At 41.1% G+C, this 27,187-nt stretch overlaps 2 protein-coding genes and 1 long non-coding RNA gene across 3 annotated transcripts in view; 1 reads left to right on the top strand and 2 right to left on the bottom strand.

The window, feature by feature from the left end:
* LOC146514144 (putative E3 ubiquitin-protein ligase HERC1) overlaps positions 1–14,698 on the bottom strand; it is a 38,609-nt gene extending 23,911 nt beyond the window's left edge. The window contains exons 1-19 of the mRNA XM_085168795.1: positions 14,578–14,698; positions 11,223–12,231; positions 10,101–10,196; positions 9,823–10,005; positions 9,232–9,444; positions 8,657–8,755; positions 8,428–8,524; positions 8,181–8,324; positions 7,914–8,041; positions 7,457–7,601; positions 7,181–7,352; positions 6,867–7,001; positions 6,608–6,773; positions 5,700–5,825; positions 5,062–5,283; positions 2,126–2,278; positions 1,802–1,934; positions 1,374–1,577; positions 1,047–1,268 (exon numbers count right to left, since the gene is read on the bottom strand). Of these exons, the coding sequence (XP_085024921.1) occupies positions 1,047–1,268; positions 1,374–1,577; positions 1,802–1,934; positions 2,126–2,278; positions 5,062–5,283; positions 5,700–5,825; positions 6,608–6,773; positions 6,867–7,001; positions 7,181–7,352; positions 7,457–7,601; positions 7,914–8,041; positions 8,181–8,324; positions 8,428–8,524; positions 8,657–8,755; positions 9,232–9,444; positions 9,823–10,005; positions 10,101–10,196; positions 11,223–12,200 (3,616 nt within the window). The 5' untranslated portion in view covers positions 12,201–12,231; positions 14,578–14,698. The remainder of the gene's footprint in view (positions 1–1,046; positions 1,269–1,373; positions 1,578–1,801; positions 1,935–2,125; positions 2,279–5,061; positions 5,284–5,699; positions 5,826–6,607; positions 6,774–6,866; positions 7,002–7,180; positions 7,353–7,456; positions 7,602–7,913; positions 8,042–8,180; positions 8,325–8,427; positions 8,525–8,656; positions 8,756–9,231; positions 9,445–9,822; positions 10,006–10,100; positions 10,197–11,222; positions 12,232–14,577) is intronic.
* Positions 14,699–15,740: 1,042 nt separating this feature from the next.
* Positions 15,741–17,250, top strand: esm1 (endothelial cell-specific molecule 1). Its single transcript, XM_085167117.1, has 3 exons — positions 15,741–16,275; positions 16,563–16,706; positions 16,892–17,250. The coding sequence occupies exons 1-3, from the start codon at positions 15,969–15,971 to the stop codon at positions 16,984–16,986; spliced, it is 546 nt and encodes a 181-aa protein (XP_085023243.1). The 5' UTR covers positions 15,741–15,968; the 3' UTR covers positions 16,987–17,250.
* Positions 17,251–18,674: 1,424 nt separating this feature from the next.
* LOC146514142 (uncharacterized) lies at positions 18,675–25,305 on the bottom strand. The gene is made up of 2 exons (XR_014875176.1): positions 25,050–25,305; positions 18,675–20,631 (listed from the first exon to the last, which is right to left on the bottom strand). It is a non-coding gene; the product is annotated as an uncharacterized LOC146514142 (long non-coding RNA).
* Between the last annotated feature and the right edge of the window lie 1,882 nt (positions 25,306–27,187).

The following is a 27,187-nucleotide window of genomic DNA, read 5'->3' as shown; positions in this document are numbered from 1 at the left end:
ACTGCTCAGGATTAACTCAGACTATTTTCTTTGTTCTTTAAGAATAACGATAATGATACCTTTAATTTAAAAAGGTCAGGCTTCTGTGTGGCACAGTATCTTAAATGTATATATTTTTATCGTGACTAAGGCTACGCTCACACTGCAGGCGAAAGCGCATCAAATCCGATTTTTTTGACCCTATGCGACCCATATCCGATCATGGTATGACAGTGTGAACGGCGCAAATCCGATTATTTTCAAATCCGATCTGGGTCACTTTCGTATGTGGTACTGAATCCGATACATATCCAATGTTTTAGAAAGCGACTGCTGTTTGAACGGTCATGTCGCATTAAATCCGTCTTTTACATCACTGACACAAGACAGACGCCAATTATTAGCTCCGGAGAAGCGCCCGAGAAGACATAGCGAACACTTCCTGGCCATCCAGTGTAGATGTCAGTTAAACTGTTGGGAAGACAATGTGAACATTTTATTTGTACTGTACAGTCTGCAGATTCTGACAGAAATCTGCAACTATCCTTTGAAGCACCGCTCCTCTCTAAAACAGCAATAAGGATAATTATTAGGTTATCTACATTATTATGTAAATAACAAAATAACTTAAAGCAAAAATTGGGAAATGTAAAGTCCGAGGTCTTTATATTAAGGGCCATCAGTCAAACAATATTGTTTGCTCTAGGTCTAAACAGAGCGCGTTGTGTGTGACGTCTTCTTTTGCGCATGCGGGCCGCTTTGAGCGTTCACACTAGAGCGCGTTTGCTGTCGCATTTTATTTATAGTGTGAACAAGCACACAAAAAAAATTGGATTTGATTAAAAAAATCAGAATTGAGCCTAAAACTAAAACAATTGCCATGACTGTAATATCCACTTGGCCTGGAGCTATCAATAATAACTAATGCCATTTGGCACAGCTAAATGAAGGCTTTTATTATTACCAAACCGATCATGGTAATATGGTGCAAAATAAATCTTGCATTAAGGATTTACGAAGCATTTGCACATGTGAAAACCTGAAGAGCCAACAGCATGTTTTCCTACCCAGCTGTTCAAAGTCCATCTCCAGGCCATTCTTGAAGAGGACATTTGATAGCCAGACCTCTGACGCTTTCTCCTGGAGGGACAGTGGTGAGCCTTGCAGCATACCACCGAGGCAGCGGCCAACTGCCAACGCTACAGACCTTTCCAGGTCCAACAGCCAGGCCCATCTGCACTCCTCCTCCTCCTCCTGCGGCCCAACGCTTGTGTTTTCTTCACTTTTATCTATAAAAAATATCACTTGAGATTAGATTGGTCTAGTGTAATAATGCAGCAAACAATGCTAAAGAAATAAATGTCCAGCATAAATCTAAGGGGCATTGAGCTTACCTGAGCAGGTTTTCTGATCTTTCACTCCTAGTTCTTGTTCCTCCAGCAAGACAGTCTCTGGCAGCAACCTGTTGAAGTCATTGAGCTGCTCCAGCAAGCCCAGTAGATGGCTCAGCAAAGGTTGAACTGTGCCCAGGGGCAGCAGGAGCAAGGAGTACATTACTTGGCACAGCAGGCTGCCAGACACTGAATTGTATAACACCACTGGGACAAGAGGTGAGAGAAGTAAAGGGATTAAACTAACTGAAGTGATGATAAACATAAACAATAAATATAGCAGCCAAGTAGAGATTAAAAATTACTTTTCAGATATATAAATGATTAGAAGAGAAGTGATTTTGTGTTTTTTGTAAATAAATCCCTTTTTAAGTGGTGTAGCTAGCTGAAAATAGCGCACACTTGCCAAACACCAAAACCATTTTTCTTACCTTGCAGCTTTTTGATGATTTGTTTGTCTGGGGCAATCTCCTTTAACAATTTGGTTGATCTCCTGAGGGTCTCAGTAGCGCAGGGAAGCAGCAGGTAAAGATGCTCACGAAGCAGTGCTACACTGCTGTCATCCTACAGAGTCAAAAATGCAAACTTAAATGCAACTGCAATACTAAGAACACTGCGTAAAATACTAGGTTTGGTATGCCAGCACATTGTACCCTGAAACATTTAGAAATGTGTCATTCGCTTTCTACTGAAGTGCTCATTTCTGATGAGGTACCACTCATTTTCCTTCACATTTGGCAGAGTTCCTTGTTTACCTCGGGGCTGGAACTGATGTAGCAATGAGCAAGCAGGTGTTTGTGAAGTCCAGAAAGCAGCTGGTGAAAGTGAGAGGGAGGATCCATTTGTCCCTGACTATCGCCAACAAGCTGCTTGTCGCTGTTTTTTTCCAGTTCCCCAAATTGCTGCTCCTGTATGAAGATAAAGACCAACAGAAAGCATTAGGAAGAACAGGAACAAAGGATCAGTGTGTGAGATAGCTAAATAGATGATTTGAAATTAAATGTAAACATTTAACGGCCAGGAGCGGAGGTCCTGGCGGACTGATTCCCGGCTACCAAGACTGGCAATTAGGACATGGAATGTCACCTCTCTGGTGGGGAAGGAGCCTGAGCTAGTGCGTGAGGTTGAGAGGTACCGGCTAGATATAGTCGGGCTCACCTCAACGCATGGCCTGGGCTCTGGAACCAGTCTCCTGGAGAGGGGCTGGACTCTGTCTCAGTCTGGAGTTGCCCCTGGTGAGAGGCGTCGGGCTGGGGTGTGTATCTGTCGAGTGGCAGTTCAGAGTACCTAGCCTTCTTGGAGTCCCTGGGTGGGGCACTGGAGGGTTCTCTCCCTGAGGACTCTGTTGTCCTACTGAGAGACTTCAATTTTGTAATCGTATCACCAGACCTGAGGCCATATGTTCTGGACACTCGGGTAAAGAGAGGGGCTGAGCAGTCAACTGATCACCACCTGGTGGTGAGTTGGATCAGGTGGCGAGAGAGGACGCTGGATAGACCTGGCGCACCAAAACATATAGTGAGGGTGTGCTGGGAACGTCTAGCAGAGGCCCTGGTCCACGAGATCTTCAACGCACACCTCCGGCAGAGCTTCAACAGCATTCCAAGGGAGACTGGAGACATTGAGTCCGAATGGACCATGTTCAGCACCTCCATTGCCGAAGCCGCCGCACTGAGCTGCGGCCGCAAGGTAGTTGGTGCCTGTCGTGGCGGTAATCCCCAAACCAAATGGTGGACACCAGAGGTGAGGGGAGCCACCAAGCTGAAGAAAGAGTCCTACCGGGCTTGGTTAGCCTGTGGGACTCCGGAGGCAGCTGATAGGTACCGACAGGAATGCGGCGGTGGCAGTGGCGGAAACAAAAACTCGGGTGTGGGAGGAGTTCAGAGAGGCCATGGAAAAAGACTTTTGGACTGCCTCGAAGAGATTCTGACAAACCGTCAGGCGACTCAGGGGGGGAAAGCGGTGTTCTACCTGCACTGTGTATAGTGCGGGTGGAGTGCTGCTGACTTCGACTGAAAAAATTGTCAGGCGGTGTAGGATCTCCTCAATCCCACTGGAGTCTGAGGACGAAGGGGATGACCCGCCAATTTCTGGGGGCGAGGTCACTGAGGCAGTTAAACAACTCCTTGGTGGCAGAGCCCCTGAGGTGGACGAGGTCCGCCCCGAGCTCCTGAAGGCTCTGGATATTGTAGGGCTGTCTGGGTTGACATGTCTTTGCAATGTTGCGTAGAGATCAGAGTATGAGAGTATGGGGTGACTGGCCCATTGCTACGGGCCATTCAGTCCCTATACGACCGTTGCAAGAGCCGGCAATAAGTTGGACTTGTTCCTGGTGGGTGATGGGGTCCGCCAGGGCTGCCCTTTGTCACCAATTCTGTTCATAATTTTTATGGACAGAATTTCTAGGTGTAGCCAAGTGGCGGAAGGCTTTCACTTCGGTGGTCTCAGGATCTCATCTCTGCTTCTTGCAGATGATGTGGTCCTGTTGGCTTTATGGGGTGATGGCCTCCAGCTCACCTTGGAACGGTTTGCAGCCGAGTGTGAAGCGGTGGGAATGAGAATCAGCACCTCCAAATCTGAGGCCATGGTCCTCAGCCGGAAAAGGGTGGAGTGCCCAATCAGGAGTCGGGGACAAGACCCTGCCCCCAAGTGGAGGAGTTTAAGTATCTCGGGGTCTTGTTCACAAGTGATGGGAGAAGGGAGCGGGGAGATCGACAGACGGATTGGTGAAGAGAGAGCTGAGTATAAAGCGAAGCTCTCAATTTACCGGTCGATCTACGCCCCTACCCTCACCTATGGTCACGAGCTCTGTGGGTACGTGACCGACAAGAACGAGATCACGAATACAAGCGCCGGAAAGGAGGCCCCGGGGCAGATCCAGGACACGCTGGAGAGATTATATATCTGTGGCTGGCCTGGGAACGTCTTGGTGCTGGAGAAGGTGGCTGGGGAGAGGGACGGTCTGGGCTTCTCTGCTTGGGCTGCTGCCCACCCGCGACCCGGCCCCGGAAAAAGCGGAAGAAAATGGATGGATGGAACAGTCTGACTGAACAGTAAAAATGTGCACAATATTCAGAAAAGCTGCTAAAACTTTAAACAAAACTACTTATCAAACCCCACTGACACACTATTGATTAAAGTCTTTATTTATTAAAACATCCATCCATAATCTGGGTCTACCCAGGGGTTTCTTCCTGATTGACGTGTTGCCTGGAACACCTCCAAAGGGAGGCACCCAGGACTAATCCTAAGATTCTTAAACCAATCTGTGTCCTTTTGACATACAGGAACAGGGGCAGTACTCCAAGATCTCTGTGGATGCTTCTTACAGTACCTTCCTCTCTATGGCTGAGCCCAGCCACCTTACAGAGGGCATTCATTTCAAACGCTTGTATTTGTGATCCTACCCTTTTGATCTTTACCCAGATTTCATGACCATAGGTGAGGGTTGGGATGTAGGTGGCCTAATAAATTCAAAGCTTTCAGCTATGCTTCCCTTTACCTCAACAGTTCAGTACAAACATCCCGTAACAGAGTTTAAAAAAACAAACTTAAATTTAGGAAAACAAAATTTGACATTGGGAAAGAAAAGTTCTAATTAACCCTGAAAGCACTAATTCAACCTAAAGTGAAATCTTTCCCCATTAACTCACAGACAAGTCACACACACACAAATGCCTCTATTTCCTACCGTGTAAAATCCTATGCTAAGCAGCAGGGTTCTCAGCAGCACCTCTGCTAAGTGCAGAGGGTCACAGGTGTCAACAGAGCTGGATGAAGAGGGTTGTCGGACTGACAAAGGAGTCACTGGAGGCCCCAGGGCTGTCACTTCTCCAAAATTGCTGTAACCTAGAAGAGAGGCTACGTGGCTCTGGTCCTGAAGGCTGCTGAGGACCATGTCTAACTGAAGACGCTTTAAAAGACACAGAGTGAAGAAGAACAGATGGTCTAGCTCTTCATAATTTAAATGTGAATTTATCAGAAACATTGCTGCAGAGAAGTCTTAACAATTTCACTATCACTTGTTTTCACAGCGTTCCAGCAGTCTTCAACACATTGCCAAGCAACACTCCAACTAAGCACATCAATTTAGCAGACACTGTTATCTGGCTCCAAATATCCATCCATTTGTTAGCTATCCAGTTCACTGTCATTACTAAAACCAGGAAAAACTAGCAGTGAAGGATGAATTCTTATTTAAAACAGTTTAAATACACAAAATAAACAGTGGTTAAAAATTCAAAGCAGACTATTTCTAATGAGGTAAGACACAAATGTGGAAAATACACATCCTGTCACTGCAACGCTGCTAAAACAGAACCTTCATACCTGTCCTTTGGAAAGAACATTCAAACTCTGAGGGCCCTGAGGAAGGAGTGAGAGGAGCAGCTCCGTTCTCTCCCGAAGTGGAGGCAACAGCAGGGCCGCACCAATAGACAGCGTGTTCAAAACTGCCTGAGGATTGATAGGAAGGGTAACAATCATCATCATCATCAAAATACATGAGATCAACAGTTAGTGCTTCTTTCAATAAATAAACAGGTTGGCCACATGTCTGATTACAAAGAATGGAAGCTTGTAAAACTTTTTCTCCAATGAAGTTTATATACATGTATACTGGAATTTATATAGTGCCCCTAACCACTGATGTCAATTTAACAGCCACATACAATCATCTGCAAACTGCAATAACACATATAACACAGACACACAGAACAAGACAAAATATATAATAAGGTCCTTAATACCCCTTGAAGAGTTAGAAAAAAATAATGGTAACAGCGTTTTCTCTCTATGTTTTTAGGTCTTTACCTTACAATATAAAGCACTATGAAGGGACTGTTGCTGTGATTGGTGCTAGAGAAATAAACTGAAATGTATTGTTTAGTGTAAAAGTACTTGACTGAATGGAAATATGTACCTGTGTGTTTCTTTTTTTAATGCAGGTTAATAAAATAAAGTAAATATATATAAGAACTGAATTACTTGAAAAAGGAACTGGTACGAATATAAGCCTGGTCTTGGGGTGCAGCCCCTGCTCCTGGCACGGAATAAATATCCATGCCAAAATATTTCATGAAACTGATTTATGGTTAAATTCAACCAGGAAGTTTGAAAATCACAGATTAATAGGGTTCTTGGTGAGCTCCATAATGTTTTGGTTTATAAACCAGCAACAGCACAACCCTACTGCTGTATGTCACTGTAGGAATACTACAAAAAAATAGTCCACTTACTTGTTGTATGGAGTCTGGCATGTCAGTGTCTATTAGCCTGAAGAGCAGGTTTCTCAGGGGCCTGCCCTGAGCACCCAGAACCATAGCACCAGTGCCTCCAGCGTGGGCCAGGGACAAGTGGATGGACAGCAGCTTCATGCACAGCAAAATAAAATGATGGTGGTCCCTGAGGCACAGAGAAATTCATATAATTTTAGTTTGAATAAAATTTCCTTGAGGTAGATGAGTATGTTTTGCTAACTGAATGTAAATATCACACCTTTTACAAACGAAGGGAGCTGGTGGGGTGTCGTTACTAATTCCATCACAATAGCTTTCCAGGAAGTTGCGTAAATAAGTGAACGTACTCTCCTCCAAGTCCACACAGAAGGGCCTGTGCCACGCCACAAGCTGCCTGAAAACAGAAGCACAAATATTTAATAACTAATATGAAACCCAGTTCTGTTTAAAAGTGTTGGTTCTCCACCAATTTCTTTACATTCTGCTTCAAACTGTATTAAAGTCATACAGGTGGACAGCACAGAGCAACAGAGGTACACTGTACATTGGTTTAATGATTAGCTAAGGGATTACCTGTCAGTTGGAACTGCGGTCCAAGCCAGACTGTGAGAAGTGCCAGCTGTAATTTGCTGTATCGAAACGCCCTCTAAACCAAGCACTTTCTTGGGTTTGGAAATAGGTGTAGAAGTGTGACCCTGCCCACACTGGCCCATGGTGTTATTTCCCCATGCATACACTTCATTCTCTGATGAAAAGAAAACCAGGTACGTTGCAGCTGGAGCACATTTCTTTTATTGTAAGTGTAATAATCATCTATTAAGGGAATGATAGCTGCTGACGATGTCTTACCGTGGGACAGAGCCAAACAGTGGCTGTCTCCACATGAGATATCAATAATCTTGGTGATGCTCAGGTCTTCTATCAACCGGGGCCTCAGAGCTGTTGTTTCAGAGGAGCCGCATCCTAAACATGAGCCACAGCCCCACGCAAACACCTAAAGAAAGAAAATGTTTTGTTTTTAAATCTATGAAATTACTGACAGATTCATCTACAGAATATTTGTCTGTAGTAATTATGTGGTAAACACTAATGAATTAATGGTCAGGACTACAACTTTATACTAAAGAAGTGCTAATAGAGAATGAAAGCAACATTTGTTAATAAGACTTTAAAATAAAAGCCTTCACCAAATAGTTTTTTTCTTTTTTGTCTACAAATTAGTTTTAGATAATCTGTTTTTTCAAAGACTTCACACGCAATAGGCAGTTTAATTAATTTAAATCTCACCAAAAACACTTCATCTCACCTGTCCTGCAGAGGTTAGGGCCAGAGATGACTGGCTACCAGCACACACTTTCCTGATGATGAATCCATGCAGGGATTCTACGACCTTGGGCCGATACACACGATTGGTGTCTCCGTGACCCAGTTTACCTGCAAGGATGAGTCATATCTGAGCATGACAGGGCACAACATATACTGCTGTGGCACTGTCACACACATCAAATCTTGCTTTGAAAGTACTTAAATTACACTAACTGTGTTAAAATCGAACAGTATACCATCCACTCACCGTTATCCCCTCCTCCAAAGGACCACACAGTACGCCCATCCTGAGCCACAGCGATGGTGTGGGAGCTGCCACAGGCCACCTGCCCGACACCACTGATATCCTTCACTAGTGTGGGCATGTTCCGACTTTGGCTGTCACTTTGACCTGGACACAGGACATCAGAGGTTGTTGCTATGCTACCAGAGGAATGACATCACTTTGAAGTGGCTGAGACAAGATCGAGCAATTTGAGAAATAAGCTGTGTACCGAGTCTGCCAAAGTCCCCTTCGCCCCATGTATAAAGCTCTCCATCATTAGTCACAGCAGCACTGTGTCTGTAGCCAGCAGACACACAAACAACAACCTGTAAAAAAAAAAAAAAACAACAACAACAACAAAAAAACACCACTATTTATTTATAATTATGTTAAAATCAATTGGCTTATAACATTTTACCAAAAAAATTTTTCCCTACAAGCTGCCATTTCCTGCTTACTTTGCCCAACAGCGGTCCTTGTATGATTTTGGGATACTTTTGTGTAGCACTGTTGCCATGGCCCAGCTTCCCATATTCTCCATCACCCCAGCTGAAGACCTGAAAGAAATATTTGACAATTTACATCGTATTAATCGGTTTAATTAAAATCCAGTGGTAGTGGAAGACAGTGAATAAAAACAAGTATAAACAATCACCCACACATGCGGATGTTTGAGTGGGGTGTGAAATGTGTGAAGTTTAATATATTACCAAACTGGCCTTTGAAAAGCAGGAAAGCTCCATCACTTTCTAACAATGTTATCAGGTATACCTGTTCAACTGCTCATTAATGCATGTGTGATGCTATCATGGTAATATGGACCAATATTTCTGATAAATGTTTCCAGCACCTTGCTGAATCTGTGCCATGAAGAATTAAAGCAAGTTTCTAGACAAAAGTCCAACCTGGTACCAGAAAGATGTACCTAATAAAATCTCTGGTGAGTGTATACATATTATATCGCAGTTGTAGTGTCACAAATCCCGCATGCAAACCTTTAAAATATTTACTAATAGTCATTCTAACTTCTCACCTCTCCCTCGACAGTGATGGCCAAAGTGTGACCATCGGAGCCCTTGGAGGAGGACACTTTCTTAATGTTCCTGTGTGGTTCAAGTACAAGCTTCTTGGGCATAGACTGGTTGTTGGAGTCCCCCAAGCCCAGACGGCCATAGCTGCCCTTCCCACATGCTTTCACTGAGCCATCCGCAGACACAGAGAAGGTGCAGTACTGGCCTGCTTCAATCTAACAGAAGATTAAAGTGGACAGCATAGGAAATGTACACTGGCACGCTAAGATAATTCTAATGATTTATTAATGTAGTTCTGGTGTGCTTTCAATTTTATAAACTCACAACAACACATTCAATACAGCACTCAAATCAAAGACAGCATTTTCACCTGTTTTATTTGGAATTTTTGTTTTGTTAGCACAGTTGGGATTTTTAACATCTGTAACCATTTTTTAAAAAGACAAAACCCACCTCAAGTGTGAGGCACGTGGAAAATCTATTAATACCACCACAAAATTAGAGATTATCAAGTGTAAAAACTTCAATAAATAATAGGAACATTAATCATTTCACTGAATTAGTTTAAGCCCTACCCTTGTGGCTTGTCATACCATTTGGGCATCACTGAAGCCCTGCGTCAGTTTTGGCAGCAGGATTTTCTCCAGTGTCCCCTCTGCCAGCTGATGGCTGCTGTTGCTGCCCCACACATACACCATGACTGTATTGCTCTCAGTGCCGGGAGCAGCTGCATCCGTGCTACACGAGCACAGGCAGTAGGACGCTAGGTTACAAATCTGTCGGCGTAGAGAGAAGCCTTTCAGGTCAGTTACTGTAAACGGCCATGAATTCTTAATAGTGTCGATATGCATGTCAATAAGACTTCACTCACCTCTTCAAATAAGCAGAGAGCTGCCTGGGAGAGTCGACAATGTCCATCTGCATCCTTCTTAAGCACCTGAGTATTGACGGGATCGCCACGAAAACCCTGGAAATAAATAGTTGTTGTTGATCCTTCAGCATAGTACGTTTTCACTTTAATCTGACATTCAGTGTATGTAAATGTTGCATGCAGATTTGGATTTCTAACAAAATGAACTTGTTTTTGCAGTCTGTTGTTTTCGGTACCAAATATTTCAAAACCTGATGTATCAGAAGGAAAAACATTTCTGTCCTTAAGAACAGCGACATGCCACAGCATGATCAAACAGAGACTGAAGACAAGCAGGCAACAACATAGCTCTTTGTAGGCACACTAGTGAGTGGAGAAAGCAGCAGGCTGTGTTCAACTTTTATTTGTCTCACTAGAAACAAATGAGCAATCTTCATCTTTTACACTCACCAGCCACTTTGTTAGATAAGGCCAATTAAATGTAATTCAGCCTAGCAGCACCAGCTATGACTCCAATACTTAGACTGAATTTGACCACCTCTACGTGATAAATAATGTGCAATAGAATGAAGTCGCTGGCAACGGCCATCTCTGGTTGCCATTTGTACAGAAATATTACAAAGCTGATTAACCTGCTAAAGGATGATTCAATGTGCATATCTATAGAGGACAGCAAGGCTGACTCAATCCTAATCCTTATCTGCACATTAACCCATCTACAAGCTTCAATGACACACTTCATTTCTGAAAAGGACAGCCTACAGAAGCATGAATGTGAAAAGCCATTTTCCTACTTTAGAGACAATGGGGCTTTTGTCAGTATGTTCATGAAAGGCTGTGAAAGTTACCAAAAATAAACGCATGAAGCAACCATGGCTCTAATTCAAATCACTCTGAAAGTGGAACAGAGCCACAGCATGTGAACTGATTGTACTTAAACTTCAGTTTAAGTACTAATTAAGTACAATTAGTTTATATTGGACATAAACTAATATGTCCAATATATCACATGATTGCAGGACAAATCTATCTCAGGCAATTAAAGAAATACCATCAGTGACCGAGTGTAACATTAAAAAAGTACGATTACTCCAAAGACTGATATGAAAACAAGTTGCATACCGAATATTGCCTCATTTGGAGAAGAGTTTGATGGATGACATCAAAGCCCACACCGGCTGACTGCTGGGAGCTCAGTGAGGAGGAGGAGGAGGAAGACAGTGTAGGGGTGGAAGAGGACATAGAAGCAGCCAAGGCTACCTCCACCCACTCTAGCAGAAACTTCAGGGAGCCTCTCTGCATGGCCAGGCCGAGCAGCAGCTCCAGCGCCAGCCTACGACCAATCGGGTCTGCGCCACCGTTCCCGCTGCTCACCGATGTTTTCTTCAGGAAGTCAGCCACCTGTGCCAGACAGTCCAGACCCACTGACGGGATCTTATTCTCATTAGCCAGAGAGAGTGGTGGCAGTGAAGTCAGGACAGAGGACGCTGTGTTGAGCACATCGTTGCAAAGCACAGACTCTGGATGAATAGAAGCTGCGTATCTCCAGTTCTGCTGCAGTAGCGAGAAGAGCAGACTCAAGCCAGTCCTGACACCCATTTCTATTAGAACATCTGTACCCGACTTGATTTTGGATGCTCCCCCTGGTAGGAAAGGCTCTGAGGCCGGCTCAATTTGCCCACATTCAGTTCCGCTGTCTTTGGAGTGGGAGGGCAGCTGCACACGGAATTTGTCATGGTATTTGCTGTGAAGTGCATAGTAGATCCTCTGTAGAACTACCAGCCTGTGGTGGAGACCCAGGGTGTAGGAGGTTTGCGTCAGCACGCGGTGAGCCAGCCATCGCTGGCTACGAAGCAGGGAGGACAGGTACTCTTCCTTCTCCGCAGATGCACTGGACTCACATTCGAAGTCCGGAAGGCATGGGCCTGCGAGTTCTTGAACAGGTTGGGCGAGGGTCACCACTTCCTTGTTGTGAAGGAGCTTATCGTAGAGCGCGGCAGCACCATGCCTCCTGGCTGTCTGCAGGCTGTCCTCTGCCGCCCAGGAGCTATTGAAGTGCTCCTGCCACTTCAGCAACACATGGGTCTGACAAGGCACCATGTCTGAGCATTATTTATACTCTGATGTATACCTAAAAAAAAAAAAAACATCAAAAGAGAGGATGAGGCTTAAAGAAAGTCTAATATAGAAAATTCACACATATCCACTCCAGTACAGATTAACACAAAGAATTGCACATCTCTCTTCATCACAAATTTACAGGCAACATTTGCTGCAGAAAGCCAGTGTTCTGATGCGTTTTCCTGCCAAGTGCATTCAGTGTGAAGGTGTCGGGTTTCTCCTTAGCATCGGCACTTGTCCAACATACACTACATCCAGGATATTGCCATAGGCCCGGTGGGTATCACTGAAATAGGTCAGCTCACCCTATGATGGCAGCTAACTAGCACACCCACACTAATGAGGAGGGTGTGTTTGTCTTACAAGTTATTACGTCACAAAGCACAAAGGGATGCAATACAAAATAGCACATGTCAAATTTAAATTCATAATTCATTCATTTAAAGTTGGTTCCCTAACCTCACATCCTCACCTAGTGATCTGCTGCATTTTTGTTGGCTTTCCAACCAAAATAAGAGCGTGTCTGTTTCTGTCGACTGGAAATGATGCATCTCCAGCCAAGCAGCTTTCCAGCTAGTGGGGAAAATAATGATTTTACCCATAATATTTTGCAGATAATCAGACACCAGCTGGTTAACTGTATCCACCCCCTTGAAAGTCATTACATTCATAACAGAAACTAAGCCACAACAGTCCTTGTGACGGTCACAATACGAAGGTCATATTCATAGCACTAGTAGGCACGACGGAAACACTGCTTACGCACACTCATCTTAAATATTCTAAAGCAGGTTAACCAGTAGACCTGATACCCCCTCGTACATTTACTGTATTATTTTTTAAACATTTTAAACATACATGAACTAATACTTCTAGTTAATGGTGAACAAAACAGTGATATTAGCCATCTTGAGTACCATTATGTTGATTAATGGATGACCCTACAGGTTCTAACTGTACCAAAACAAGCAGGTATGAATAAAATCAGGTTAACTAACGGTTGCTCAACATGTGAGCACACAAATTTATCCATAGTCCATAGTCCTGTCACAGACTCTCATTTCTCTTGCTGTCCCTGAGGCCCATGGGGCTATATAGTTTCCACTTTGGCCAAAAATAACAGCAGGCATTGATATAGTAGTGAGCTCCATGGTCAGACGACAACAAGAAACTGCCAGCAGTGTAAGACGCAACCATCACACACTGCAGACCGTCTGGTATTTAAGGATATCAACGTTCAGGACACGTTGTGAATTTAGTTCTCTGTTCTCATTCCAAGCAGCTCATTTCAGACTTTAGTCAGCAAATGTCAATCTACATTATCTAGAGTATCTAGAGTATACACACAACACACTTCTTCCATTCCTGATTGTCTAGAACAGATAATAGTTTGGGTCCCAATTAGTTAAAATGAAAACAAAGGCTTTTTTAATGTAATCTGTATTTAAGACTACATTTTTGTGCACGGTAGCTGAGCATAAATCCACAAGAAAATAATCAAGACTTTAAACGCAACCTCCTTCATACTGACTGCTGGATGAGGTGAGCTGACACTAGGACGCCCTTTCGGCACGATGGGGTTTGGATGTTGTCGAGAATGAGCTGGAGGAAGTTGCCGAAAGGGACGTTTGGGCTGCTGTTGCCAGGACAACCCCGATCACTAAAAGCATAATGAATACTTGAATGACTGTTAATCAAAACCAGGACTGGATAACAAAGGAAATTTGTTCACCATAATACAAGCTAACGGTTAAAAATAAATGAAATTTATTATTATTATTATTATTATTATTATTATTAATAATAATAATAATAATAATAATAATAATAATAATAATAATAATAATAATAATAATAAATACAATTTAATAATAATAATTCTAGCATAAATGACTTGGGCACCCACGCTTATGACAACCCGGTAGGACATTTAGTATTTAAATTAACAGCATGACACAGTCCTGCGGGCTGGCTTCTCACTTTAAAGCTTATATCAACATTTAGTACCGTTACCGCTACGTGGCTCAAGTCTCTCTGGTTTATTGTTACATAGTAGCTACCGACCTGCACCAATAAAAACACCGGCAAACGTGAAGCGCAGATTCCGCCGTGTCATTCACAAACACCGGTAACATTATTCTGCGTCTGCGGTGACAGCTGAGCTAACGCTGGCTGCAGTGCAGTTGCTAGTCTGCTCCATGGCTGTCAAAACCCGACCAAGCCCCTCCACTTGGTGCCTGTCAGCTCCCGGTAAAATAAACCCCCGCGTGGGTCGCTAACGTCGTAAAGGTAATTTTAAAATGAAAAGTGCTCGGGAGACATATAAGACACATTGACAGTAAATGTTTTGCGTTACCTGCTGTGTCCCAGTGAGGTCTCCCTTGGACGCAAATATCATCATCAACCTTCTCCTCGCTCCCCTTCTTCTTCTTCGGACGACTTTTAATCGCCGATGGCAGCCGGTGTTTGGTCGACGTGTTACCGCCACCGTGTGTCTCGGAGCGAAGCTCATTAACGTCACTAACACCTTTGAGTTTTTGTTAAAAAAAAAAAAAAAATCTGCATGGCCAGAGAAAGAGTCAAAGTGGATAAACAAGAGACAGGCTGTAGCCACATTGAATTCCCCAAACCACAGTTGTAGCAAAAATAATTATACCCCATTAAACCGCTCTAAACAAAAATCGTATTATAAATTATAGAAGTTTTATAAAGATACAAAACTTACAGGGAATATGCACTTAATAGTATTAATTAGGCAAAATGAAAATTAATAAGAAACACAGACGAATGATTCTCTGAAACTTTGTTGCATTATGCCAAATGTAGGATCTGTATAGACCCTGGGGCTAGGAACCAGGTTAATTCCTTCTCACGTTCCATTTCTGTTCTCCTGAGTCGCTTATGTCTAGTATCTTGTAATGATTGCTACTCTTGATGTCCAATAATAGAATTTTTCCAGCCTTACTTTTTAGGTTAAACGAAAATAGAAACGTAAGGATCTCTTTTTAACTTAAAAAAAATAACAAGGGAGCAAAGATTTGTCATCAGAATCGTTTCAATTTCCCCTTTTCTTACTATAAAACTCAACAATATTAATGCAGTAAATTTAACAAGGAGCTAAACATTATTGTAAATTTATATGAATTTATTTTTGAAAGCATTTCCTCTGTGATTTCAGGTGCACATAAAATTCATTGCAATCTGAATTCAAGAAACTAATTTGCGTGTGTTATGGGGACTAAAAAGACGTATCTCCAATTGTGTAACATGTTAACGAATAAGAGTTCTCCCACAGCTAGGCCCAGTAACTAGCACAAAAATAAAGTTGAATCAGTGGCGACAAACCTAATGCAATCGGACCTCTGGGGGTTCCCACTCAGACAAAAACAAACCAAACTAAACGTGTGACATCAGTTCACACGAATTTCAATTCCTGGATGGCGGTCCAGAGTTAATCCCACTTCCAAGCCGGATTTCTAAAAAAAAAAGGGACTGACAAAACTGACTGACAAAAAAAAAGAGGGGGGGGGGGGATAACAACACCGGAATGAGGAAATTGACGAGAGCAAACCATGTGCAAAACAAAGTTGTTCATTGCAGATAACCATGCAACCTGATGAACCACAGGTCACTCCGCTTAAGTCTCGCAGAGGTGCTCATCTTCTCTAGTCTCACCAGGACACTCATCCAAAAGACAGCATCACCCCTTTCAAGCTTTCGGCTCATTCCGCTTCTTCCCGTGCAGTGATGTTTTTTCTGCTTATCACAGTGTCGTGTTCACTCGTGGTGCATGATGCTGAGGCATGGAGCGCCAGTGTGAAGTACGCGGTGAACTGCCCCGATAGATGCACGGCGGAGCGGTGTGGCGGGACGCAGCGGTGCTCTCGGACGGTCCTGGATGACTGCGGCTGTTGCCAGGTCTGTGCAGCCGGCAGAGGGGAGCACTGCTACCGCACAGTGTCGGGGATGCACGGAGTGAAGTGCGGACCGGGATTATTCTGCGAGTTCTACAAGGATGAAGACGACTATGGAGACGAATATGGAATTTGCAAAGGTATTTTCTCATTAAATAACCTTAAAAAATCTGGGAGCTGTTTGTGCATGCTGCAGTTTGATAACACTGATGTTACTGCACCAAACCCAGTATCCATTTATGTTATTACAGCCTTTACCCAAGGTTTTAGAAATTCTCCCAAATAACAGCACACATCTGTGAGCATGTCCAGATGCGGACATCCTTGCTGAATATTTAACTTGATGATCATACCTTGTATAATCTGAGACTTGCAATTTATGCTGTAGCAATATCCACTAAATAATAAATGTTTTCTTTCTTTACAGACTGTCTCTATGGAACCTATGGGGTTGAGTGCCGTAAGACCTGCAACTGCAAGGGAGGCATATGTGACAGAGAGACCGGAGCTTGTCTCACCCTCACCTTCTTTGCCAAAATCGCCAGCAAGCTTAAGAATGAACCACAAGCAGGTAAAGGAGAAATATTATTTTCATTTAAAGTTAAAGGTTTGAAGCCTTTGTGTAATTAGTAATAACTTCTCTATGGGCTAGTAGAAGTTGAATGTCTTGCCAAGTGGACTAAATTAAAATTCTGAATATGATGTATCACTTGCATGAACTGAAAGGCTAATGGTCTCCTTTACTTATATTCTCAGGGACTGAGGTGGGCTCGGGAGAAGTGAACGCTGTGCAGAACACAGATCAGAACACAAACAGATCCACTGCTCCAAAGCGGCTCAACCCTCGCTGACAAGTGCTGACAAGACTGAATCTATTCAGTGTAAATGTAGCATTAACTTATAAATTAACTGAAAGATATATTTTATTAGAATACGTCAGATAACAAATGAAAAAAAAAAGAAAGAAAGAAAGAAAGAAAAAACACTTTGTTACAGCTTTTGGAGTTTTTAGTTGGTTTGCTTGGTTTTTGTTTGACACCATTATCTTTTCTAATGAAATATGCAGACTATGTTATTCTTTCCAGATCTTTCTTTGTTCCTCAATAAATTAATGAAAATGACCCTGCAGTCTCTTCCCATTAGCTTCAGTGTCATTTAGAGTGCCTTTGTTTGTCAAAGTTGAACTGTACAATGATCCAAAATGGGCATTATCATACACAACACCGGGTGTGGTAGAGAATGCTTTTGCAATTAAACCAAAGTTATCACTTAAGGTTATCATTTAATTGCCTAATTTAGTAATACATATTTTGCCTTGGTTGTTAAATCAAGCCAGACATGAAACACAGAGTGGGTATGTTGTAAAAGCATTAATTATTGCATGGTAATTAACATATTGTGCAGTTGTAGATTAAACTAATTAAATATAAAGGACAAATAAGCCCATAAATAAGTGGAATCCATTCATGTTGTTAACTGTAAGTACATTGTGCAAGGCGACAGAGTTGTTTGGACACAGCAGATTAATCACTGTAAGCCAGAAGCCTCTCCAGGCTTTGCTTGGCTGTGTGCTTTATCGCCATGTTACTGCAGCAGGGAGCTCTGCCATTTCTTCATATACCTCTGGGTTTTTCTCTTTTTGCAGTAGGCTGGGTTCCACCAGAAAAAAAACTCCACAAAGCAAGACATCATTTTTTATCTCAGATGAGCATTCTCCTTATTCCCAGAGTATGTTTGTGTGTAGAAAATTTACTGTCCAGAGATAGTTGTAAATTTGGACCAAAGTGTCCCACAGATAGAAAACCTTGGCATTTATTTAAGGGAGGGAAAGGGGTCTTTTGAGCAGTGCAAAAATATTAAGAAGTCTGATGAGAAGTGCATATTTTGAGCAGAAGGAATTCCTGCCAGTGCGGTTTCCCATGATGATGTGACATGATGTATCCAAACACAGGAGCAAAAATGGATTTTATTGCTGAGACTTTTTACAGACATCTTTGACTTCACATTTTTTGGGTGCCCTAGTTTCTTAGCTTTCAAAAATGGGAAAATATGCTTTTTTCCCATGCAGAACACAACTCTCAATCAGTGAAAAATGTTTTAATCCAAAAAAGAAAAACTGGAGGAGGAAAGAGAGAGGATTCAAAGAAGGAAGGTTTCTCAGTCTATGTGATGCAGGACACAGACTTTTAGTTTTGTAACAAAAGAAAGAAAAGCAAACATTATAATATGGTTTATTTACTGGATTTTCTTCTCCACTTCACCCATCGGTTCCTTTAAACACCAGAGAAGATAGACACACATTTTAAGTCAGTGAGCGTCATTAAGAATACACCCTTTTCAGAAAATTATTTAAATCCTAAAATTCTACAGAAAAACAGTGGAGATTATACAAAGCACTTCAAACAGTGTTGTGTAAAAGTACTAGCCACCCCTCATTTCTTTATTTTTTACTCCCAAGTGGAGACAGGCTGCTTTTATTAGCAGCCTGTCACAAAACATTTCATTTGTTTCCATTTCTTCGGTGAATCCATAATAAATGTTAAAGATAACCCAATTTGACAGCCATAAAATAGTGATGTTTGCATAAATAATATGATTCCCACTGAGGTATTAGCAACAAACTTAGCATATGTCTGCAGTGTGGGCAGTCTGTCCTTAAAAAAAGAAAAGAAAAAAGAAGAAAGAACCTGAGAGATGCATTTAGCCCTTTATTTGATCATCTACTGTTCATTAGAAATAGTCTCAGTGGAAGGGTGGATGTCAAGAAAACAAAGGAAAAGGCTGTGGTATGCCAAATTATACTGACAAATCACTGGCAACAAGTCTGATGGAGTGATGTGAAATTTTGAATTCAAATCATTATCATTATGTACAGAGGGGATCAGGACAGAGGGACAAAATTTGTGAAACCAACACGGTGGAGGCCCTGTCACGGTTTGGGGCTGTATTTCAGCCAGAGGTTTAGCGATCTCATCAGAATTCATAGAACTGAGAACAGAAAAATGGACTTTGATCCATCATACAATACCATCTGGAAAGCATCAGATTGGCAACATCTTCTTTTTCCACCACGATAATGTTTCCAAACACGCTGCCAGTGCAGTACAAACTGGATAGAAAAACATACAACTGAACACTATGAGGTGTGGATTGTCCTCCCCAGAGCCCTGACCTCAACATTACTGAAGCGGTGTGCGAACATCTTGACAGAGAACAGAATATAGGTGGTCATACCAAATTTTGATTTTCAAGACTTGTTCAAACCCTGTTTTAGCCTTATATACTGTCTTCCTGTGTATGTTTACACGTGTTCTATTATATTGCTGCACCTTTGTCTGTAGCAAAATATTTAGAAATGAGGGGTGGCTCAACATTTGTGCACATCTTTTAACTATATGAGTTCATGATAGCATTTGAAAACAATAATGCAATGCTCGGAGATAAATGTCAAAGTAGTCATATACATATATATTTTATGTGTGTATATATATATATATATGTATGTGTGTGTGTGTGTGTGTGTGTGTGTGTGTGTGTGTGTGTGTGTGTGTGTGTGTGTGTGTGTTTAATAACACTTATGACAGTTCAATGAAAATTTAAATTAATTCTCTTTAAAATCTTAAGGAATCCTCATGGCATTAATGATCATTCATTACATGTGGCACTTGATTAGATACTTATCATATGTAATCCTTCATAAGGCAGCATTAACGTATAGAAACTCTGCTGGAGATTAAAAAAAAAAAATAACTACAGAAGATCCAGGACAATAAAAAAATTTCAAGAAAATACTGGCCGAGCTAAAAATAACTCTTATTAGCCTCACCTCTGACTCTTACTGGTACAAAAATGTTTTCCAGTATTCAGCTTGTTTATTTCCTGTGCTTCCTGACACCTGTGAAAATGGTCCTTCTTCCTGTTGTTGTTGTGTCTGCCCAAGACAGGAATTTAAAAGCATGGGGTTTTTCAAGTGACACTCCGAAAGCTCTGGAATTTATACGTGACACACAACTGCACATGCCCTGTCCTTGTTTCGGGAGCTAGTTAGAGAATGCTTCGCGTCCATTATATTATCGTTTCAATCAACGCTTCACCTCTAAACACTACGACAGAATTCAAATGTGGCCAGTCTGAATTTGTTACTAAATCATAAATATGATGAACAGGGGTGTATCAGCATATCTGTATTATTATTATTTACAGGAACATTCATGATTTCCCAATCCTCACATTTCCTTGATCAATAGCCATAAAAAGCAGAAAGGATTAAGTTTCCTGAAAAAGACACAAATTACACTGCATGGGTGTTGGTTGTCAGTCCAAGGACAAGGTGACACACACAAACACACACACAAACACACACACATACATACAGGTATGGGACAGTCTGTGTGTGAAGGCAGTGAGCATTCACACATTCAAGTGCTTAGGCTCAAATGTTCCTCTCATTCCCCTGAGAACCGACCGGCCGAGGTCCCGCAACCAAACAAAGGACCCTGGAAAATAACAGGAAAGAGTTGGTGAGAAATACCCTTTATCTGACTCCCTGAACACGTCACTGCCGCCTCTGCAGAAACAAAGGTGCGTGAATGGAGTAGTAAATAACACTGATTTACTGCAAATAGATGTTCTGGTATTTATACTTTGGCTCTGCCTCAACAGGTTGTTTATTGTAGCAGTGGACTGACAAACACCGCAAACAAGGAAATTAAGTGATGAGTTTGAGTACACTGATTGCAGGTAATCAAAACTAAGCAACAACAAGCGCGTCGTGACCATCCTGGTCTGTTCAAATGACGTAAATTCAGTCGGATTAATCAACTCTTTTGGTTCTTTTAATCAATGGTTTCACTCGCTTTTTCTTTTTTTTAATGGTTCTCAGAAGCCTCACGTAGTAAACTGATAGCAGCAAAACAACAGGTCAGAGCCTTGACCTTGGCGACCTGACAGATTTCTGACCCCTGGAGGGATTGTCTTTTCCATCATGACGTGATGTGAGGAGGAACATTCCCAAGCAGCGTTATCATCACACCTCCAGAATATGGAGACTTACTTTTAGTAGCCAACAAACAACACAAAGAAATAAATGACCTTTTTTTTCATAATTGCCTGAGATATTTATTCATGTAACTCTTTGCTTTAAGGACCTATTCTGTTACCTAATAAATGGGGATACATTTTTTTTTATTATTATTAATTTGGAAACAGTAAGGAATTTTCTGGCATTAGAAAAATGTTCTCCTGGCGAATGTCCTTTTTTTTTTTTTTTTGCAGAAATCAGAAATATTCACCATCAGTACATTTTGGTTCTTTTAATCAAAGTTGAATTCTATTCTATTCTATTCTATTTCCTTTACTCCCAGTTATGTGCACTAAACACTATCAGAACAAATGAGTCACAAATGTATCTTTCACAAGAAATGTTGACCACTAAAGTTGACAAGATACATTTTCCATTAACTGGTTTTTAACAGCATGGCTGTGGATCGGGACCTCCCCACCTTTGCATGTGCTTTTATAAAGGATGTAGTGAGAGCAGCAGCAAGACACTGAGCAGAACACGTATCAGGGACACTGATTAGGGTTAGGGGTTTGTAAACATAAAAGGAAGTGGGTTGCTAAGCGGCTTGCAGATATTTAATGGTTGCAGGCAGAATAGAAGTTGAATTTGACTTAATCGCCTTTCTAATCTACTGCTAAGTTATTTACTTTATATCAAGGATTTTAAACTCATTTTACATTGTGGGCCACATGCAGTCCAGTTTGAGCTTAAGTGGACTGGACAAGTGAAACTCCCCTTTTTTCAGTGAAAAGAAGTTTAATGACACATTTAATCCTTGACATACTGTAGCTTGATATAAGACAAAGAAGTGCAATTTCAACAGTACGCCTCAGTTGTTTTCTTCATAATGAAGAAATGTTGCTGTAGTAAATGAAAGAAATTTGTGAGCACCACTCTTTGGGCCGAAATTGTAAGGCTTAAATATGTTAAATCACAGACACAAGTTCTTGTAACTCATTGCCAAGACTGTCCTTTAATTATAAAACATAAGGTTTTTCTTAATTCAAAGCAAATATCCTATATATTTATTTTTTACAGTGGATCCAGTATAAAAAAACAGACAAAGTTCACTTTGAGAGTTCACTTGTTCTCCCTGTTTTTATGTGGGTTCTCACCAGGTACTCCCACTTCCTTCCACAGTCCCCATTATGATAAAAAAAAAAAATGTAATTAAAAAATTTAAAAAGCTACAAATGAGCATTTTTTTTTTTTAAAAAATGCCCATTAAAAGCTTTTTTTAATTAGTCCTTTATTTATCCAGGTAAAAAATCTCATTGAGATTAAAAATCTCATTTCCAAGAGAGACCTGGCATCATGGCAACAAAAGTCGCATACCACATAGTTATATAACATTTAAAACAAATACAATATCCCATACCAACATGTGTAAAATATACAATAACAGATCGAATTAAGAGTACATTAAAAACAATCACACTGAGTAAAAGAGCATCACACTTTTAATTTTAGTGAACGTGAACAGAGTTTTGAAATACATAGATTTGTGATTATCCATTTTTGGAGAGACACGTGGACCTCTGGTGGCTTCTTTTTGCACTCTCAGACCAAAATAAAAAGAGAAAAATAAACACGCTTGCTGAAGTTCCTATTTCAAATGTTTTAGAGACCGCCAGCAGAGAGCACTATTGTATACAAAGAGAATGGTAACCTTACACCACTGATTTCAGATACATAATCATTACTTTTACCCAGGTGCTATTAGATATTTCAGGTACCTTAGCATATGTAGACATGTGCACTTCCTGGAACTTAAGGTCAACTGGATTTTTTTAGTTCAAGAGAAAGAAGGAAAATAAAGGGCCTGTAGTTAGATAAATACGCTGCAAGAAGTGTGTGAGCAAACTCTTGCAGTGGAATGAACATGTCTTTTTGTGAGTGGGTGTGTTTGTGTGTCCCTTTTTTTTTTTTTAAACTTCCTTTCAAAACACCAGCACTCAGTATATTACAGAATGTGCCAAATGTCTTTATAAGGAATGAATGCACCTCGAATTAGGGCTTCTGAATGGCACCACTTGTTTACTGTGCATGTTTAACTGGGAGGTTTAAATTAGCTGGCAATAGAGGAAGGTTGAGAAGATGAATTTTATCTTAACTGAAGGTGGTATCTGTATGAAGGTGATGTAAATTTAAAACACAAGTGTGTGTGTGTGTGGGGGGGGGGGGGGGGGGGGATGAGTGAAAATGTCAAAATTCAGATCAAAAAATTTTATACACATTTTAACATCTTATCTGTCCACCCATCTGCTTGTTAAGTTAAACGGACACATTTCTGACATCTCAATGACATCACTGAATAGTAGCATCATATGCAATCTCACATATTTCCAGTAAAATACACAAAATATGGACCAAAATCTGCTGAGTGAAGGAGATGAAGTCAAAGGAAGCAGCAGCAATCCCAAGCTTATGTCATAAATAACCAACAACACCCAAATAATCACTGGCACAAACATAAAAAATGCAGTTACCTAAATATTAGAATATCATTTCTAATACTTCAATTTAAACACGTTCAGTTTATTTTTGCCCAAAGCTCAACCCTGCCAGCACAAGCATGTCTGCATTCTTTTGTAGCCAGTCATACCTGCGGGTTAAAATGTGTTTTTGTTTTTGCAAAATTCATTGGTGAGTTTGTTGCACTCAGATCTTCACATCGTGTTCCATTTTCATTTTCTTCTATAAATATGTCTCCTTCTCAAATGTTTTTGTCCTTGATACAGCTTTGTGCATTCAGCTCCCTGTCATCAGAGACAGTGCTCAGGCACAGCTGTGCAGATACACCATGTAAACTAAGCTATTTTTTCTCATACATTTAAGTTAACTAGGCAAAAGTAAGGTAATAAACTGAAAAAAAAACAGTTAATTTGGCTTGTTTGAACATAACCTCAGTGATGGCATCAGTCAGATATGTCGCCATTAACCTGGTTTCACAAGGATGAATGAGTGACACAGATCAAACAGACTAACAGATGAGCAGATATAATTTATCATCTCATACTTTGGTTTCTATATGCCATACAAATACAACCAGGTAACTTTGCTATGGAGAGCTGTCCATTGTACAGTTTAATACTATCCTGTACAGCTGTTCTGACAAAGAGATCTCATTATAGTATTTTTCCCTTCTTGTTCTAATCGACACTGTCATTGATTGTGTGCTTTTTGGATAGAAATCAAGCAATAACTGATCTTTACCATTGGGGGGCAGTGTGAACAAGCTGTAAACACAGACATCCTTTAAAAGTGGCTCAAAGAGATTCACTCAGAGTCAAAAAAGCGCCAACATTATTCAACATTCACCATTTATTTAAGTCATTTTTGCATCTGCCTTGTGTATTTTTGTTTTTTCCTCTCTGTCGGGACCGTTTGCCAACCAGTTACAACCTCTGTGTGTCTGCTTTGTGGCTTTGTGGAGTACTGATTACAGCCACTGAAGCTATATGGAGCATCTTGCATCCTTAGTTAGTGAGCTGGCATTTATTTCTGTAAAATGAGACCGTTTACTGGCTGCTTATCTGCTTTTGAGTCTAACACGTAAGCCTTTCTACCTTTCTGTAGAGGCTCTCTAGATTTTGCCAAACGAAACCTCATTATGATGCTAAAAGGGAAGTGCTCCCAGACACCTGCCCACTGTGGTCATCTACCCACTTACTGTCGTGACACACTGACTGGCAGAAGTTGAAGATCACTCATCTACTGCTTTCATTCTTTGGGAATTTACAGGGGGACATACGTGAATAAGAAACTTACAAATGGAGAAATGAAGCTGAAAAGCTGAAAAACAAATAACAAAAGCATTATTCCCATTCACAGTGAGTAGGTTCTTCTCACCAGAGATTCCTGCTGTCTGTCCAGAAGCCACCAGTCCAAAACCTCTGACTGCAAGGCCATGAGAACACACTGAGAAAAACTCATTCCCAGAGGCTTCCTCTGTGAAGATTCATCCATACTAATCTCATAAGTTGTCTATCAGATGAGGTCTCCCAGAATATCTCATGGGAGTAGATGCAGCTCCAGCTTGTTTACAGATGGCCACTTCCTACATCACAAGGTCACACTGTTTCATGTTCAGCATTCCTCGTCCTGCAAATATAATTAAACACGCCGAGGGATGGCCGAGGACAGATGGCTCCGAGCCTGCTGTTGTTTGTCCCATTTTATTTAGTGAGATTTCTCATAAGGATGCTTAATTTTTGTAAAGTGATTAGATTTTATTACAAGGCAGGGATTCTGTTTATTTTTGATTGCCAGATATTAAAAAGCTTTGTTTTTTTATTATTACTGAATTAGAGGGACAAGAGCTTTAAAAATAAAGCTAAACGATTGCTGTGCCAACAGTCTTTAGTCATCTGATTAGCAATTTGTGAGAAAATGCTTCTTAAAAATGGTGCTCTAGTGTCAACACTGATGTCAGCATGTTAACACACTGCTGTTTATCAGTAAGAGTGGTCGCCCCCAACCTTGGTGTGTGCAGAAGCCCCACCCACCTGCTGTTCACACCTTGTGTTTTGTGAGGGATGGCCACTTAGAAGAAAGAGAGGGTGAGGGTAGTTAAAAGGGCTTCTTTCAGATAGCAACTGATAAATAAGACTTATTTTCACAACTGTGAGCCATGCAAAGCTACTCTAGCAAAATACAAAACTATAGATGTGAAGTTTAAAATGAGCAAAGTCGCCTTGACTTAGAAGTTTGACTAAAACCATCAGTAACAGTGATGATCACAACATGAACATCTGTAGAAAAAAATCACAGCGATGCAATTTACTTGACTTTAACTGGCTCTAAAAGTGACAACTTCATTACAACCCAGAAAGGAAATATAAGTGAATTTCAACCTCTGGGGACTGAAATTTTATTACAAAGCATTTGCAGTTCTGTTGAGATATTTCACTCCAAAGTGAAGCAGAGGACAAGCTAATGTTCCCATAAGTGGAGCCTGGCGGCCCGGATGGCTAATGACCAGAGAATTATGATCACAATTTAATGATTGGTGCTAAACAGGTCATGGATCTCTCTCTCTCTTGCCCACAGCCAGCTAATAGATAATAAAGAAAGGCCTGAACCTTCACTTGACCCTCTACTATGTCAGGAACCCAGCTGGGACCTTGCTTGTTGATATTATCTCCTCCACGGTTGTCAGGACTTCATTTAAAGTTCTCCGTCACCTCACTCAACCAGCTCCTCCGCAGGACTGCACCACAACAACAGGTCAAATTTGCCCGCATCTTATTACCTGTGAGTTTGCAAACAAACTCATCATCATGCAGATGATTTGATTTTGAGGAAGTAATTATTGTGGGCACACCAGCTACCTCCTACACAGACTGGAATTTGCGTCTCTCCGTTGGGAATGAGCACATTTTGCAGGCTCAGGGGATAAATTGGGAATTCATAAATGCTGGTCCTGTGGTGATAACATAAAATGTAGTTTGCATGCTGACCAGTTCTGTAAATTATGCATTTGAGCTTGGAATATTTGTTTTCTTTCAAATGCAAAAAAATTAATCTATTCCTTTACTGACATTGTGCTATTATGCTATGGGGGTTTGAAATAGCCAGTGCATTTTTTTCATCACCAATTTTAAATTAAATGTTTGATATTTATTGATTCATTCAGTCATCCATATTGCACAGACCATGCAAACAAATCATTTAAGTACGAAAGCTATTTTACAAATAGTGATACAAATGGTAAGCACATTAAAGATAGCCTTCCCTCCAAGTAGAAAAAAGTAAATAACATAAACAAACAGATGAGCAGCAATATTTGTTCATGTAACCTAAAAAAAAGTGGCTTAGTGTGATCATAACCAGCCTTGTTAGCAAGCCGTATTGCTCTTTATTGTAAAATATGCTGAATAAGAAGCATAATAATGGGAAATTACCACACAAGTCAGACGTTCTGCCTGCAGGAGCACAGATACAGTGATTCAGACTGTGACAGCTCATGCGATCTCATCCCAGGCGCT

This window comes from Neolamprologus multifasciatus, chromosome 7, assembly GCF_963576455.1.
Source record: "Neolamprologus multifasciatus chromosome 7, fNeoMul1.2, whole genome shotgun sequence".
NCBI classification, from domain to species: domain Eukaryota; kingdom Metazoa; phylum Chordata; class Actinopteri; order Cichliformes; family Cichlidae; genus Neolamprologus; species Neolamprologus multifasciatus.
This window is presented reverse-complemented; position numbering and strand designations above follow the sequence as displayed.

What these genes read in the sequence shown, in the direction of transcription:
- esm1 (XM_085167117.1), top strand. Translation starts at nt 15,969, where the DNA reads ATGTTTTTTCTGCTTATCACAGTGTCGTGTTCACTCGTGGTGCATGAT. An exon ending in CGAATATGGAATTTGCAAAG is followed by an intron (nt 16,276 to 16,562) that starts GTATTTTCTCAT and finishes CTTTCTTTACAG; the next exon opens with ACTGTCTCTATGGAACCTAT. An exon ending in TAAGAATGAACCACAAGCAG is followed by an intron (nt 16,707 to 16,891) that starts GTAAAGGAGAAA and finishes TTATATTCTCAG; the next exon opens with GGACTGAGGTGGGCTCGGGA.